Source organism: Bemisia tabaci, chromosome 5 (genome assembly GCF_918797505.1).
Source record: "Bemisia tabaci chromosome 5, PGI_BMITA_v3".
Lineage (NCBI taxonomy): Eukaryota > Metazoa > Arthropoda > Insecta > Hemiptera > Aleyrodidae > Bemisia > Bemisia tabaci.
Window position 1 is genome coordinate 12,581,995 of NC_092797.1, and position 16,877 is coordinate 12,598,871.

General features: G+C 36.5%; 1 protein-coding gene across 2 annotated transcripts; it reads left to right on the forward strand.

Moving 5' to 3' along the window:
- Nucleotides 1-1,618: 1,618 nt before the first annotated feature.
- LOC109034991 (uncharacterized) lies at nt 1,619-16,109 on the forward strand. 2 transcript variants are annotated; one of them, XM_019048436.2, is made up of 5 exons: nt 1,619-2,216; nt 4,492-4,643; nt 7,808-8,028; nt 8,443-8,596; nt 9,803-10,579. In XM_019048436.2, the coding sequence occupies exons 3-5, from the start codon at nt 7,936-7,938 to the stop codon at nt 9,910-9,912; spliced, it is 357 nt and encodes a 118-aa protein (XP_018903981.2). In that variant the 5' UTR covers nt 1,619-2,216; nt 4,492-4,643; nt 7,808-7,935; the 3' UTR covers nt 9,913-10,579. The 2 variants fall into 2 exon arrangements, with proteins under 2 accessions (XP_018903981.2, XP_072156401.1); XM_072300300.1 differs by having other exon boundaries at nt 7,808-16,109.
- The last annotated feature ends 768 nt before the right edge of the window (nt 16,110-16,877 follow it).

Sequence of the window (16,877 nt, forward strand, 5' to 3'; positions counted from 1 at the left end):
TGACCCGCGCCGGTTCCTTTCACAAATACTGCGCATCAGTTGCATCTTGTAATTAAGTGGGTCAAACGTGAGGAGCTTTCAAAAAACGAGCTCAGGTCGGCAAACTTTCCTTGAGGCGCTGCATCATCGGCGGATGAATAAAGCCGCGGTCACACGGGCAGCGCGCGACGCGAAATAAATGCGCCGTGCGACACAGGCACGATGGTTTTAACTTGTTTTGTCGCAACAGAGGTTGGTGCCGCGATTTGATTGAACAGTGGCAACGGGTTGATTTAAAACGGACGCAATTTTGCAATTAGAAACTCGATTACCAAAGTGCGAGACCACGTATCGGCATTGTCATATTTTAAAAATTTTACTTGATTTTTTTTTTTTGGGGGGGGGGGGGAAGAAAACCAACCCCCAAACATACAGCTTTATACCGCCAACAGAGGAGTTGAACTATGGAGGTTTTCAAGAAATTACATCAATTACTTTTCCACAGAAAAAATGAATCATGACATCATTGAGTCTACATTGCCGCAAACGGATGTAAGAAATTTCACACTTTGGCCATCGAACTATTATTTATGACTCATTTCAAAAGTGCCTGAAGCTGTATCGAAAAAATCAAAGTGGGGGGGGGGGGGGGGAGGGGGAGGAAGGGGTTGGTTGAAGGAAGGGGAGATAAGAGACAAAATAGGAGAAGAAGGAAAAATGAGAAAGGAAAACGAGGAAGAAAGGGAAGAGTGAGAAGAAGCTATAGGAAAAGAGGAAAAAGTTAAAGACCGAGAAAATGAAAATTCATACGAGAAATAACTAAATAAACAAACATCAGTACCTAATTATTTCTTTTTAAAATGAACTTAAATTCTAGTTCCTTATTAAAAAATGTTCACTGGAAAAAAAGAAAAAAGAAAAAAAAAAAAAAACACATTGGATCTACACTGAGAAAAAACTATGGCTTATAAACCTATTAGAGGTAAATATGGAACACCACTAATAGTAGTACCTCTACATATAATAATAGCACATATACCTTAGTTATGGTACGGGGTACCTTAATTAGGTACAGAGACCTTAGTATGGTTCACAGACCGAGAATCATTAGTTTATTTACGACTATTATAGGTGTTCCATATTTACCTCTAATAGGTTTATAAACCATAGTTTTTTCTCAGTGAGAGTCCAAACTCTGAAAAACATCAACAAGACAAAATACTCTTGATTCAATCAGATTTAAGCTTAAATCAAGAATCAAGTCTCTTAATTTGAGCGGATTTCCTTTTGATTTAAGTTCAAATCCGATTGAATCAAGAGTCCTTTTTTGTCAATGTTTTCAAGAGTCTGGACTCTAGATCCAATGTGTTTTTTTCCAGTGTAGTCCAAATGGATTACATTTTGCAATAAGGAGCCACTATTTCTGGCTCAATTTAGAAACAACATACATGCCATTGGTTTCTTTAAGGCAGAAAGGTGCTTCTATAGAAAAGCTAGAGATAGTGGTTCCTTATTGCAAAATATAATCCAAATCATTGTATCCGAATTCGTCGTAACTTTACCGCCCGGCCAACTTCGCGTCGCGCGGTGTCTACGGAGCCGTGGCTGCGAACTTCCATCAAGCGCTCGCTGCCACTGAGAAAAATACTTTGGTTTTCCTACCACTAATTCTGAAAATTATCGGTAGTCCGATTAGTTGCTTATGTACGACAATGAGGTAGTCCGTATCCTAAAATGTAGTATAATCACCACTAACGAAAACTTCCTTAGGTACACATCAACAATAACTTCGATAAAGAGATTAATGGTCGGTAGACTATACTGTAGTTTGTAAAGCACTGTTGTAGCACAGGAGCAACAGTTCAAATGAACCGCCACGAAAGAGCCTGGTGACGTATGCACGCCTGACGCCGTGTGACGTAGAGGGCACAGATGCAACAGGTTCGTACGCGTTGAAACTTGTCGGCGCCGGCTTGTCTCGCGTGGTCTCAATAACAATAACTCAATTCTATCATTTCTCTTGCAAGTACAGATAGCAATAATTTAATAATTATTCATCAATCGTTTAATTCAGCTCTTCATTTGTTCGAAACTTCAAACTTGCGCGTCGCGAGTGTTTTCTTCCTAGGTGTTGTGTATTGGTGTTTCATATTGGATAAGTATGTTTCAATTCTATGCTGATCTCTTCCAGAAGTGGAAGTTAAAAGACTGCGACAAGATTGCGAGAGCTTTTGTTGGTAAGTAACTTCAGGTGAATTTCCTTCTTTTGATTCAATTTACTTAACTTGAAGTCGGCCTGAGCCTCGTAAGAGTTCTGTTAATAGCCACCTAAGCAACCAAGGGGATGCGGTTGCTATTTGTAAACAGAGAAGCTATCTTTTTCAAGACTACTTATCAATTTGCAGTGAACTTGAAGTACATGCATGAGTGCTAGTGCTGCCAATCGTTTAAGGTGTTTGGAACATGGTGACAGTGCCGCTCATTACTGAGCAGAACATGCATTCTCTTTTCACTGTAGGACTACATCTTGTAATTTAGAACTACTTTCTCTGGCTCATTTTCCAAGAACATCAAGTGTGCCATTAGTTCCCTTGTACAATTAGATGTTTTTACGGATTAGCCAGAACTAGTAGTTCCCTATTGCAAAGTGTAGTTCAATTGTGAGAGTAAGAACTAGTGATCCGACGTATGATAACTTATCCTCCATGATTGGACTCAAGTTAGCGTTGTGTTCAATCATCCATCGAGTCTGCGAAGAAATCTCAGATGCTCACACTAGATGCGTTCTCTGGAGGCATCAGGTCAACTGTTGGTTACCCGATGGGTACCGTTGAGAGTTTGACGATCGTTCTTTAGGACTTGCTGACTTTTCGCTAATTGCCCGATGACTGTCAAGACGGGCCATCGGCCAACGCAATCGCCCAGCACCTTTCATGGCTGTTGGGCAAGGCTGCTGTAAACAATAACAAAACCTGAGCCGCCATGACAGTCACATGACGAAAGTTGGTCATCGGGCAATTCACGAAAATCAGCCATCGAATTTCTCTGATGCCTCCAGAGAACGCATCTGCTGTCTGCAACCGAGCTTGTTGAGTTGCTAATCTGTTATTGAGCCTCTGATGTGTAACTCAGCCTGAATTTAGCATTGCTCCGAGTAAATTTCTTAGTAGATGGTTTAGCTACGATCTAGTTATGGTCAACAATAGATTGCTGATACGAATGTGGGTGGATTAGTTGTTCGACATATCTTAACCTCATTCGCTTGAAACTTCTGTGATGTGTTCTGTTTCCGCTTCAGTCACTTTAGTTATCTCATTTTATGGTCTGAACATTACATGGACCGCGTCTAGCAGAAAGAGACCCATCTTTTTCAGCTATCGCCAAATTTAATGGAGAAATTTAATTTTTTCAAGAGAACGTTTTTGTGGATACCTACTTGTAAAAATTGTAAAGAATTTGCTTTGTACTATGCAGAAAATTCACTGAAATTTGCCCACAAAAAAATCTGCACTGGTTACAGTTTTCCTGTTAAAAATTAAATTGCCTAATTAAATTTGACAGCATCTGATGTGGCTTGGTATCTTTCTGCTAAACGCAACCCGCATGGTATTCTCCCTATCTCTGGATGGAAGTTGATTTCTGATAGGCATCGGATAACAAAGTGGATTCCTATTGTAAATGTTTATATTTACATGGGTTGGATGACCTACATTTTGCAGTTAGAACTACTATTTCTGGTTCATTTTAGATAAAAACTTATGTGCCATACATTTTTCCATGCAGACGGGTGCTTCTATGATTGAGCCAGAAATGGTTCCTTCTTGCACAATGTAGTCCGGCTATCTGAAAACTTGGAGTTAATCTATATGATATATCGCATGACGACCATATACGCATATCCTTCAGCTACAGAATCTTTTTAAGCCCTTGATTTATATCTGAGAATTGAATTACAGAGTTTCTTGAAAGTTGACTGATAATAGTCCTGATTAATTGTTTAAGTGAAACAGATGCCAGGCAAATTCCTCTTCCCCATGAGATTGAACCTGTGGGTTTTTAAAAATTCAGAGATTTGTTAAGTTGATCCGCATTTAAATTTTAGCCTACTATTACATAGTCTCATGAAATGAACCCTACTTAGTGGCCCCTCCAGATATTTATTTTATCAGATCAATCATATTAACAAGATCTAAGTAGCATACATACATAAATGTAAGTAGACATGCCTAAGCCACTTCTAGAAATGAAGAATTAAGAACAGCTTGTGTCAGATGCACAAAGCACTGTGTACAAAACATGAAAGTGAGCACTGATTGTTTGATGTGCAAGAGTAAGCTGCGGATCATCAAAACATGTAGCTAACTAATCAGTATTCCTTCCATCTCCATTGTTCTCAGTGCTTTGATTGCCAGACTTAGTCTTATGCATGAGAAACTGACATTGAAACTGTTTTATTGGTACTGTTTGGTTTCTACTAACTAATTTTATTTCTTTTGTGGGTAAACTTTATAGATGCTGAAATTGAATTAGAAGTCCTGAAACAATGCACTTTCGATGAATTGGCTCCTGTTCTATCAGCTTTACCACTGGGTGAAAAATTAAAATTCAAGAAATCTTTTGAAGCTTGGATGAAATCAGTCGTCATCTTGGAAATCTCTAACGAGGTACGCTCATCACTCTCATTAGATGTACATTAAATTCAAAAAGGAGTGTTTCCCAGTTTTCACTTAACATTGTATTCAAAGTAATATGTATTTATTAAGTTGAAAATATTGATTCAAAGTTAAATTTTCTCTTCGTATCGTCAACTTTTCACTACCTAGCTGCTTTTAGGGTGCACTTAAATCACTGAAACCAGGATATCCATTTTTTGGGCAGTATCTAGCATAGCCTGACTAAAAATTGCATGCAAACCTTATTGACGACCCCCCTCCCCCCCAAACTATATCCTGGTGATTTTCATGAAGCTGCAAAATCTGTGATGATTCCACTACTTAACTTCTATGAAAATGAATGCTTTTGGCTGGTTGAGTTGCATTTTAGGCAGAGCTGGTTGGCCATTACAGTTGGTACTGGTGTATTTAAAATATAACTGCTGTACACTGTTATGTGTATCTGTGATACAATGTCATGTACAAGTTGTCTATTCACTGATCCTTTTTTTCCTCTTCATGGCTCAAAGTGTCTTAAAGTGGAAATAAAATGACTAATTACCGCACTTGCCTCTTCAGGATCTGATGGTATAGGGTACCTATGCTCACTTTTTAGCCAACTTATTTCTTTTAACTTTTTATTTCAATTTTTAATTTTACTCCTCAGAATTGACTTAATTTACTTCTGAGAAAGGAAGAAATAAAATAATCTGGACGAAACAGGCATTTTGAGTAAAGGTTGAGTTGACAGGGCATGACCAGACAAAAAAAATAGATGCCTTACAATTTTAAGAGGTTTGAATGTTCTCCCTGAACTAGCTTAATGTAGCCCTATTTTTGGTTTCTATTTTTACTTCTTGACTCATTTTTAGGAGTTTTATTTCCCTTTTTATTCTAAATTTTAACCCTTTTCAGCTTTCCTCTCATTTTCTTTGCTTCATTTTTCTCCTTTTATTTGTGCACCTTTCTTCCTCTTCACTCTACTATGCGTTTTGATTTGACAACGACTATTTCAGTACTGCAAATTTTGGTTTTTAAGTCTGTGTTGACGTTCACAACCACATAGCTCGCTATGTTTACAGTTGCCACATAACTTGTAAAAATAAGTAAATTATTTCAGTAGATGAAATTGAAATTTCCGTGGTCTGGAAGGTAGGTGCACTCCTCTATCAATCTATCTTGTAACGGTCTGTGTTTCGTTTTTCCTGTCCCAGCTTATGCCAGAACCAAATGAACCTTGTCCTGAAGCCGAAAATGTTTCATGTAATGCTTTGATTCCTGATTTGCCCATTTCCTATTCGTCGGAGGACAGTATCCAAGACATTGATTCAGATTTGTCATCGACCTCTTTCAAGGAAGGCTCCCTCAAAACACCAAAAAAACAAAGTGGTTCCTCTCCAACAAAACGTTCAGGGGAAACATTTATATGTGAAAGTCCATGTAAAAGTCCCCGTAACAGTCCATTTGAAAGTGAAAATGTCATTTTGGAGGAAACTCCAACTGCAAAAAGTCTTGATGTTCCGACCTCCACTAGTTCCAATTCCACTGATGCAAAGTCTAAAGATCCTGAAGAAGTTTGCTCGAAAGAAACATTAAGAAAACTGCTTGATAAATGTGATCTAGGCAAATTTGTCTTACTTTCGTATAAGTCAACTAAGCAGCTAGAAACCTCACATCGGAGCGATGTTGCAAAAGTTGTTTTGTATAATGAAATGGGGCCAGACTTTAGTAAACCAGTTCATAATTCCCGCCACCGAAAGCTTGCCGAGTACATTGTGGAGTTATTTCCCTCTGAAACCTTGTCAGAATGGTTTACTCCTGCTAAGAAAATTGGCTTAAAACAGTATAAAGCAGCCCGTGGAAGATTGCCCACTCTATATCATAATACAAGAAGAAATCTTCTTAAATCAGGAGTTGTTTGGAAACTGCGTGACAATCTTAAAGATACAGGTATAAATTGTTCAATAAGACACTGAGAGGCAAAACTGGATGTGTCCCTCTTCTCTTATTTGAATAGAAAGGGGGGGGGGGCAGAAAATATTAAAAAAAATTGCTCGGAGTCTTATGCCTAAAAGAAGGTAACAATGAAATTTTGATGCATAGTAATTGTTGAGCTCTAACCCTGGGATATTTTAAGCTTATCTTTTTAAACAAATTTTATTTGAAACAGTCAATAGCTCCATTTTTAAAAGAAATATTTGCTCTTCTCAAGGTTTGCCTCTTAGTGCCTCAATTGTTGTCTCCTTTTTTTCTTCCGATTCTTTTAAGAATGTTTTTTTTTTTTTGGGAGGGGGGGCGTTTAAGAAGTCATGTTTTCAGTTTCTTCAATGATTCTTTGTCATCAAATTAGGCTTTTTAATCTCTTTTTGGGATAATTGCATAATAATTTGCCTGGTACTCACTTTCTTGTGGATCCGATCTTGATAATTGTTTGGGGAAACTTAGGTGAATGTAGCTATTTCGAGCACATTGCTCATCTTCCGGTCATAAAATCGACTGATTCCTCGTAAAAGGAAAATGAGAAGAAATTGCATATGTCACGCAATAAAAAACAATAAAGAAATTATAAAGAAGGCAGGTATGAGAATAAGAAGATACTCTATGGAGAATGAAAAGATATCCATCGATCTTCTCCTTCATTTCTTCATTATTTTTTAATCAGCAACGTGCGATTTTTTCTCCACGAATATACTCAATTTTATGACTTGAAGAAGAGCAATGTGCCTGGAACAGCCATAGTCACGTAAGTTCTTCAAAAAAATTGTCAAAATCGAATCCACAAAAAAGTAAGTACCAGAATGATGATTCTTCGTCATATTAAAATCTTGAACATTTTTAAAAGCACCATTTAGCCAAAATACTCGGTAGGAAAAGATTATTTGTCTCCATTCTCTTACACAGGATTGCGAGGGTCTGGGAATACCTGGAGGAGTCAGGGAATTTTGCTCCAAGTCAGGGAAATTCTCAGGGCTGCGACCTAAAGTTTTAGAGTTTGCGTAGCTGCTTTTAAATTAACCTTTTTCTTCTTTTTTGGGTAAGAATTCAGGAGATTTCAGCGCTAGTGGTCACGGAATTTTTCTTACAGATTCAGGAAATCGGGAAATTCGACTAAACTTGCAACCCTGTCATTTTTGTGACCAAATCATGATCAATTTGTGAATTTCACTCTTTTTCAGCTAGTAATGCAGTGAATGCTGAGTCCAATTCAGATCCAGATACACAGTCTAAGCAAAAGTGGCTGAAGAGATCCGTGAAGCCCCTCAGCACCGTAAATACTTTCTGGGAACAGACGAGGGAGTTGCGTATGGTGGAGTTGACATCCATTGGAGACAAAAATGTAATCAGCAATTATTTTGAGTTATATAAAGTATTAAAATTGGACGCAGGACTTGACTTGGTACGTATTTTTCACATAACCATTTTGAATTTTCCTTTCTAATTTATGTATGTCCTAAAATCCAGAAGTTATCGATTAGTTGATCGACTATCAAATCATTCTCAATGTGTTGAAGCCACCTCAATGCAATGGATCTAAAATATTTTGACGGCTGTTCAATAGTTTTACCGTTATGGTAGTTTGATGCTCACCAAGCTAGGATTTATATGAGTCAAGCTCATAATGTAAGCCGTCTATGAATTTCTGAACTTTTCGTAAATAACGTACGGCCAAACTCTTGCAGAGTTGCCACAGAATTTAAAAAATGAAATTCCCTGACATTTCCCTGATTTCTCTAACACATTTTGGTAAATTTTCTGACAACTGGAAATAACAGTATCCTTTTAATTAACTTAATTTATTGTTTGCTTTCAGCTGATAAGGGATTTTGATGCATTGCACCCAGACTTTAGAGACACTTTCGTTATCGAGTGGCAGAATCTCGTTACTAGTGTAAAGAACTACATAGATGACAATCTATGTAAGAAAGTAGAGTTAGCTGCCTTGGAGATAGATTTAGAGGTCGAAGGTAAGTTAGATTTGCATAATTTTATCATACCTTAACCAGGAGATTTTTAGTTTGGAGACACCGCACAAGAAAAATCGATCAGAAAAATATTAATTACTCACTTGCGCGTATATTGTATACTTGCGCATTTACAATATACGCGCAAGTGAGTAATTAATATTTTTCTTAACCAGGAGGATTAGAAAAACCGGTTATGAAATGGAAATTTGTTTAGATTTGATATTAAACTCCTCAGGTGCTGTCTATGAATCACGTCACACTCAACAAGGTGGGTACGTTTTTATAATTTTCCTTGGTGAGGTACGAAGGGAGTTTCAAGCATAGAATCATGCAATGTATAAGTTGAACTTATACCTCGACTTATCGAAAATGTTAAATGTAAAGTTGGTGTGGAGGGCTGATTTTTTTCCCCGATTCTCCTCAGAAATCTCTAATTGCCTGTAAAAGAGAGGGAGTAGGTCAAGAAAAGTGTTACAAAATCTTCTCTGGGGTCTTCAACATTGCGGTACAGGTGCTTGACAGAGGGAGAGTGGGTGGGTTCGAAACAATTCTATTTTAAGTGCAATGTAACTTACAGACGGCCCAAAAGCCTCAGTTGGGTGATCGTTTACTAGGGAAAAGTGAACAGAAACTAATAGTTTCTTGAAACTATGATTATTCAATGCAACACACTTGGCCTAGTTTTCCTTTCTTCTCTTCTGCTGTGCTAAAGAAAAACAACGTATGAGCCTTGAGATGATGCCAAATTCCCTCTGTTAAATTAACAATTTTCAGGCAAATCAGTGAATATTTTTGCTTCAATTTCTTAGAGACTTTTATTCGCTCTCAGTTCTAAATTATCTGAAAATTTCAAGAGAAAATATTCTCAATTCTCCCTAAAAATGGAACATTTTCAAGGAGAAAATTTGGCAACTCTAGAATGATCTTACGGCGTTTTAAAATATTTGTTGATATAATAATTGATTGATTTCTTGAGAAACCTTTTGGAAAAGACCCAAGATTTTTAAAGCCAATTGTCATTGGAATAAAATTAATGATGAAAATGGAATTCTTTTTTATGGAATGAAGTTGTACTTTCCTTATTACATTTATCTTGAGTTGTAGCTCATTATGCTCACCATCCTAGATTCGTAACGTTTTCTACAAAATCTCTCTCTTATATGTAATATAAATTGTTCATTAATTTATAAATTGTCTCGTTTTCAGAAGATGATTATCGCACAATCAACACTGCTCGGGCAATCGGCAATCTCGTAAATATTCGGAGACGGATTAAGGCAGCCAAAGAAGCGTGGAAGCCTTCTCCAAAGAATTAGCCGATGGCATGTTCTATGTTGTCCCTGCTAGTCTGGGACTGAAAAAAGGTGTTGCGGCAAGAACTGAACTGTACAACACCCATGGACTGCCTTTGACGCCGTATGCTGTTGCTGTCACTTCAGATGATAAAAATTTGTCGTTCTATGTGTGTATCAATGGATACACTTATCAAGTCGAAGACGCCATAACTGCACTGAGCCATTGTTTTAAGATTTTTCAGCTTTTTAAAACAAACTATCCACATGAATCTAAAATTTCATGGTATTTTTTGCAGAAAGTGGTTTGCAAGTTTCACACCCCTTTAGATGAGGATTTCAAAGTCATTGGAATTTGGGCTTCCAGGTTAGGCTTCAACAGCACTGAGCCATCGTCTTAATATTTTTCAGATCTAAGGCAAACAACACAAAAGAAACTATCCTCATTGCTGTACATTTTTTAAAGAAAGTCATGTGCAAACTTTTGCATGCCTTTAAATTAATACTTAGAGGCAATTCGCGTTTGGGCCCCGAGATTAATTTTCAGCCCCACTTTTTCATTCTGGGTATATTTATAAAATAAGACCTTTAATTTTTACTACTTGACAGTACTCAAAGTTTAAATTTATCTTTGTGGAATTTTAAAATTTAATTTTTTCTCTCTGCTTCATTTAAAAAAAAATCAACATGCCAGTTTGTTTTATCTGTAAAGCAAACATCAAAGATGAGAGACTTTTTAGAACGCACATGCGTGCACATTGTTTGAGAAGATCTCAGAAAGTTTTTTGTGTTGAAGGAATGTGTGATATGAAAGATTACATCAACTTAAGCTCTTTCATGAGGCACTACAAAGACGTACATTCAAATGCACCCGAAGCTCCGGCAGGTCTTCTCGGTATACAACAAATGCAGAATGAAGCAAATGTAATAAATCAGCCCCCAGATATACCCCTGATTTATCAACTTGACGATGGAAATTTATTAAATGATGATGACGCTATTCTAGACGATCAGGACCATAATATGAATGAGATAGACGTTGACCAAATTACCCAGGTGCAGCTACAAAAATTCCGCTCTTTGTTGCGTAACGAGATAGACTTATTCATTGGGAAACTTCACGGTAAAATCAAAGTGCCTCGAAATGTTATCCAGGAAGTGGTTGATTATAGTCACCGTCTCTTAGGTATTGTGGGTAACTCTTTGGCACCTGGAAGCCTAGATTTAGTTCGAAATGCTCTGGTTGATCGCAACGAAATTTGCCGTCATTTGCAAATAATGTTTGGCTCTATTTCACAGCCATTTAATAGCTTAAGGTCTGAATACATGCGTAATAAAACATACAGGGAAGAAGGAACGTTTATAAAAGCCCAACCAATTCTTGTCCAAGTTAAATCAGTAACTGTGATTGAAGATGGTATTGAGATGGAAAAAGCTACACCTCTTATGGCCCATTTCTTTCCCTTGAATCTTATTCTCAAGCAATTTCTTCAACAGCCTGGAGTATTTCAAACTGTGTTAGAATTCTTAGAGGAAATGCGCAATGTAGATGAAGATGTTCTGTTGCACTTCCTGAATGGGAAACGATGGCGTAGTTTTAATTTTGAAGGGAAACTGGTCCTTCCTTTATTCTTATATTCAGATGACTTTGAATGTACAAACCCCATAGGGGCTGATAAAGGTTTGCACAAAATCACCGGATTTTATGTTAGTTTGCCTTTTTTACCACTTCATCTTCAGCGAAATCTGAAAAACATCTTCATTATTTACTTACATCATAGTCTTGATAGGAAAGAGGAAAATGTTAATGATAATGATTTATATGGCTGTCTGATTGAGGAATTTACAGACTTGTTTAATAATGGGATCAATATTGAAACTCCAGTATATTCCGGGAAAGTATATTTTATGCTAGCTCTCATGCTGGGCGATAATTTGGGCTTGCATCAAATTTTAGGTTTTACTCTTTGCTTTACAGCAAACTATCCATGTAGCACATGTAAAGTTCGGCATGATGAACTGATAAAACAGGTTGAAGAAGACGAATCTCTCTTGCGGAATAAACAAAATTATACACAGCAGGTCCAACTAAATGATATATCTCAAACAGGAATTATAGAAAAATGTATATGGAATGAAGTTCCACAGTTCCACTGTTGCGAATCGGTAGGGCCAGATATCATGCATGATAATCAAGAAGGGAATTTTATCTTTACTTTAGATCTGGTAATCAGAAGTCTCATAGATCGGAAATACTTCTCGCTAGAAGAATTGAATGATGTGATATTAGGTTTTGACTACGGAATGATAGATAAAGATAATAAGCCGAATTGTGTAGCTATTGAAAAAGGTAGAGTAGTCTTCTCAGTTACAGCATCATCAATGAATACTCTCTTTAAATATTTTGGCCTCATGGTTGGACATCTTGTACATGAAGGAGATTTTGTTTGGAGACTGTACTTACTGTTAAGAAAAATAATGGACATTGTTTACAATCGTTATATTCCTAAAACCGATCTAAGTTTATTAAAACAGTACATTAAAGAATATAATAGCTTGTTCTTAAAATTGAGTCCCAAGAAAAGACTCAAAAATAAGCAGCACCATTTAGTTCACTATCCTACGAAGTTGGAAGAGAATGGTCCTCCTGTGTATACTTCGAGTGACCGTTATGAGCATTTGCATCAAATTTCCAAAGGAATTGCAACAAGTATTAATAGTAATGTAGATCTCACCGGATCCATTTCAACCAGATTGGAACTGTATTTGCATTCCCAATTCAAAACAAATTCATTTCTTCATGAACTCGAGTGTGGACCATCCCAAACTTTGACTGTTTCTGACTTGCCAGAATTTCAATCTCTTTCTGGTGAGGTGCCTGCACATGATGTAGTAGTTGAAGTAGTAAACTGGTGTAAATTCAAAGGCACAATGTACAAACCAAAAATGGTTTTGGTCACTGGTTATGAAAATAATTTACCCGTGTTCCAAGAAATTAAGCGCATTCTGATTATTGATTCGAAAAAATTATTTTTCCTTTGTGCTAAGCTACATACTCTGTATTTTGACGATCATTTCCATGCTTACGCCATCAAGCGCGCCTCTGATGATCATTTTTTTATAAATCAGTTAGATTTAGCACATTATTTTCCTACAGTGATCCAATCGCCTCAGGGCAAGCAGTTTATCACCTATAAATATGGTTTGTAACTTGTTTTTCCATTTGAAATTAACAATGGGCAACTATTGATTGTCCTCCTTAGATGAATTGGATCGCATTTAGTAAAGAGGAACCAGCGCGATTACGATGTTCTTTAAATGCTGCTTCTTAATAATTATCTAACAAATCTCTTTGAGTAGCAAAAAGTTGTTGCTTCCCACCAAAAAATTGTTAATTTTAAAGGGAAATAATTGTGTCAATTTTAATAGGTACTGTCTATTTATTGAGTATTTTTAAAAGGAAAGAAGAAGCTGCCCGAATTTAAAAACACTGTAATCGTGCTGGTTCCTTTTTGCTCAATGCGATATAATTGGACTGAGTTAAGCAGAAAGGAACCAGCCCACATTTTGGAAAAAATTGAGTTATGAGTGGTTTTGAACTTGACCACTCCTCTACTATCCAGCGCCAAAAATTCAGAGTTTTTGTTGGAGCAAATTTTGCAGAAATTTAACTTAAAGTTCATCTTTTACACTGATAGTCTTATGCAGGAGCAAAACTTTAAACCTCTTTTTCTCGGTTCAATTCCAATGTGGTTTGGTTCCTTTTTGTTCAACTCGGTCCAATTAGGGTTCAAATTTGGCATAAAGGTCAAATACATAAATGTAGGAATATCCCCTCTTCTTCCATAAAATTGTCTAAAATAATGCTATTTATTTAAAATTCCATAGAACCCTAGAGCTTCTCATTAAAATTGCCTAATTTAACCTGTTCAATAGCTTGTGTGTACTAATTGAAGCATTTATTTCAAAAAGATGCAAACTCTGAAAAACAAAATTTCTCTGGAGACAAGAAAAACTACACATGAAGCGGAAAAGTTAGAGCAATCGAAAGGTTCTTGGTGTTGAAGGTCTATCATTAAAATAGTTTGTTGGGGCAAAAGTTGCAGGATATCTGCTTTATTTCTCCACTGTAAAAATGAGATTTTACATTTTCAGGGTTGGTGTCTTTTCGAAATAAACAAGAGGTACTGGAATTATGTCTAAAAAATTGAAAAAACTAAGCATATGTGTATTAATGATGCTGCTCATTTATTTAAAAGAAAAAAATACTTGACAACAAGAAATTAAATAAAAGCGCTTGAATAAAAGTGAAATTAGTCACTTTATTGTCAACAAAAACGCTTAGCCTTTGTTTTTCATCTCTTATTGTGGTGCTGGAATTTTTTTATCAACATGGAAAAAATGAATCATACATGGACGTATTCCTGCCAAACGGAACTGTGTGCATTAAGACATGAGCCCTAAGACCCATTAGAATATATGCATAACAGGGCTCACAGTTCCGTTTTTGGCAGAAATACGTCCATATATTGATGATGTCGATGGTGAGTTGGCCTAACACCAACGGAAGTGAGCTGTGCTCAGCTCATGTCTTTTTAGCCTCTGGGTCTCAGACCCCCAATCCAGAAGATTTTATTATGAGTTGTTCCTATTAGTTTTAAGATAGAACTACCTGCGCAGGCCCAGATTTGGCAGCTAGATGCCCAAATTGGCCCTAGAGCAGAATTGTATTTTTAAGTTTTGTCAAAGAATTTTATTTTGAGTTGTTGGTATTAATTTTAATTTAAAACTCGCTGCGCAGGCCCAGATTTGGCAGTTGTATGCCCAATCAATGGGCCTCACCATGTATTTTTAGAGCAGGGTTTTATTTTTAAGTTTTAATTTGGATCGCTTTGGAGAAACCATTGACTTTTTCATATGTTTCAGTTCAACTGACTTCTTTTTATTTAAGATGTTCCTACACATCTGCGAAATTTAGGACTTCTTCGGCTGGAGGGTGTATAAGGCTTAAACTGCTGCTACAGCTCATAGTTCCTAATCTACAAAAACCTTCCAAAAGCTCTTCTACAGATTTTTTTCTTAAATAGGCACTGAATTTCTCCTCCGTACTGCATGAAAGTAAATCAATCCCGGATAAATTTAATTTGCAGCAAACACTATGAAAAGATGCACTTCCTCAATAGCAGTGAAAGCCTCATAGGTACACCCCTCTCTCAAAGAAGTCCTCAATTTTAGCGATTTGCTTCTATGCACATCAATCAGATCTGTACCATACGTTAACATGCAATAGCATTCAGTTCAGAGCTTAGAAAAACCTTACTTGTAGGGTTCATTATTTTTTACCTGGAGTTATTCTTATTTTGGGTTATTTATTCATTTTTGCCTATTATTATTTTTGGCTTTGGGTTTATTATGAATTACCTGCATAGTCATATGAAGTCAATTTGAAGTCAATTTTATTGTTTTCTTTTTCAGCTCTGTTGGTACTGTTATATTTTATTCGTGTTATTGATTCATGTTATTGTGTTCTATGTATATTACATTTATTACTAAATACAATCCAAAATTTTATATGTTCCTAAGTTTGAATATTTCCATGCTCTCTTTTCCTGGCGTTCCAAGTCTTGAAGACTTCAATAATTTCTACAGAATTCTAGATGAATTTTTTTCTTTAACCTTCTTTTTTAATTGCTTTAAAAAATCTTTTAAAGAGCAATTTCTTTAAATTCTTCATGAACAAATAATAATGAAAGCTAGTAAAAAATGAAAAACTTGAGAAGTTCTGTCATTACTTGTATGCACTTTTTTTAATTTCTTGTATTGGAAAAAAATTTTATGTGTATATATTTCTGTTCAAAAGTTCTTTAAAACGTCTTTTAAATTCTTAAAATGACCCCTCATTTGTTCACCTGGTGGAAAATATTTTGAGTTTGAAAACTACCATTTATAGTACAGTAACCACTGTCTATGGTATAAAAACCAATTCATGGTATTCCAAGCAATATTTATTGTATATAAATCAATAATGGCGCACGAGAGTCATTTTCACTAAGGTTTATCAATTAATAATAGGTTTCTAAACCACTATCAGCGGTATATATATCACTAAATTATACCACAGATTCTCGGTTTATGTACCACTATTAGAGGTGTTCCATATTTACAGCTAATAGTGATCGTGGCTACCTAAGTGTGGTTCCCAACGCCATAGATTTTTCTCAGTGTACGATATTTTTACATTTTATGGTTTTTTGTTCATTATTAGTGGCTTGTATATTGCCGGCAATTGCAAATTGCCTGCGACAGATATATGCGTTAATATTGGACGTAGAAACTTAGCGTTTTGAAAAATCGCATTATTTTTCGCGGCTCCATAAGTTTAAACCAGCACGATTCTGTAACTAACGCAACTAAACCACACTGGAAAAAAAACACACTGAATCTAGAGTCCATACTCTTGAAAACATTGACAAGAAAAAGGACTCTTGATTCAAGCAGATTTAAACTTGAATCAAAAGGAAATCCGCTCAAATTAAGAGGCTTGGTTCTTGATTTAAGCTTAAATCTGATTGAATCAAGAGTATTTTTTCTTGTCAATGTTTTCGAGAGTCTGGACTCTAGATCCAATGTTTTTTTTTTTCCAGTGCATTAAATGCCCCATATACGAGAAAAGGAAGCTACATTTTAAATGGTCGGATGATAAGGGAGGGGGACCTTCTAGTTCCTAAACAGTCGGTTGTTGATACACCAAAAATTTCCCGTCAGGACCTTTTTTCGCCGGATAAATGCAAAGCATCGTTTGATGTATGTTCCAGAGCTCAAAAACACGGCGAACCGCGAACGAAACAGAACAGAACTGAACTGAAACAGAAACAGAGCTAAACAGCGGAACCGTGCGCTTCGATCTCTGCAAGAACATCGTAACTCCATGGGAAAACCTTACGCGAATACGCGGTTTTGAGTGGCGCGTGGGAGATCACTCGTCCCGA

Coding starts and splice junctions, on each gene's coding strand:
- LOC109034991 (XM_072300300.1), top strand. CDS start 10,576: ATGCCAGTTTGTTTTATCTGTAAAGCAAACATCAAAGATGAGAGACTT.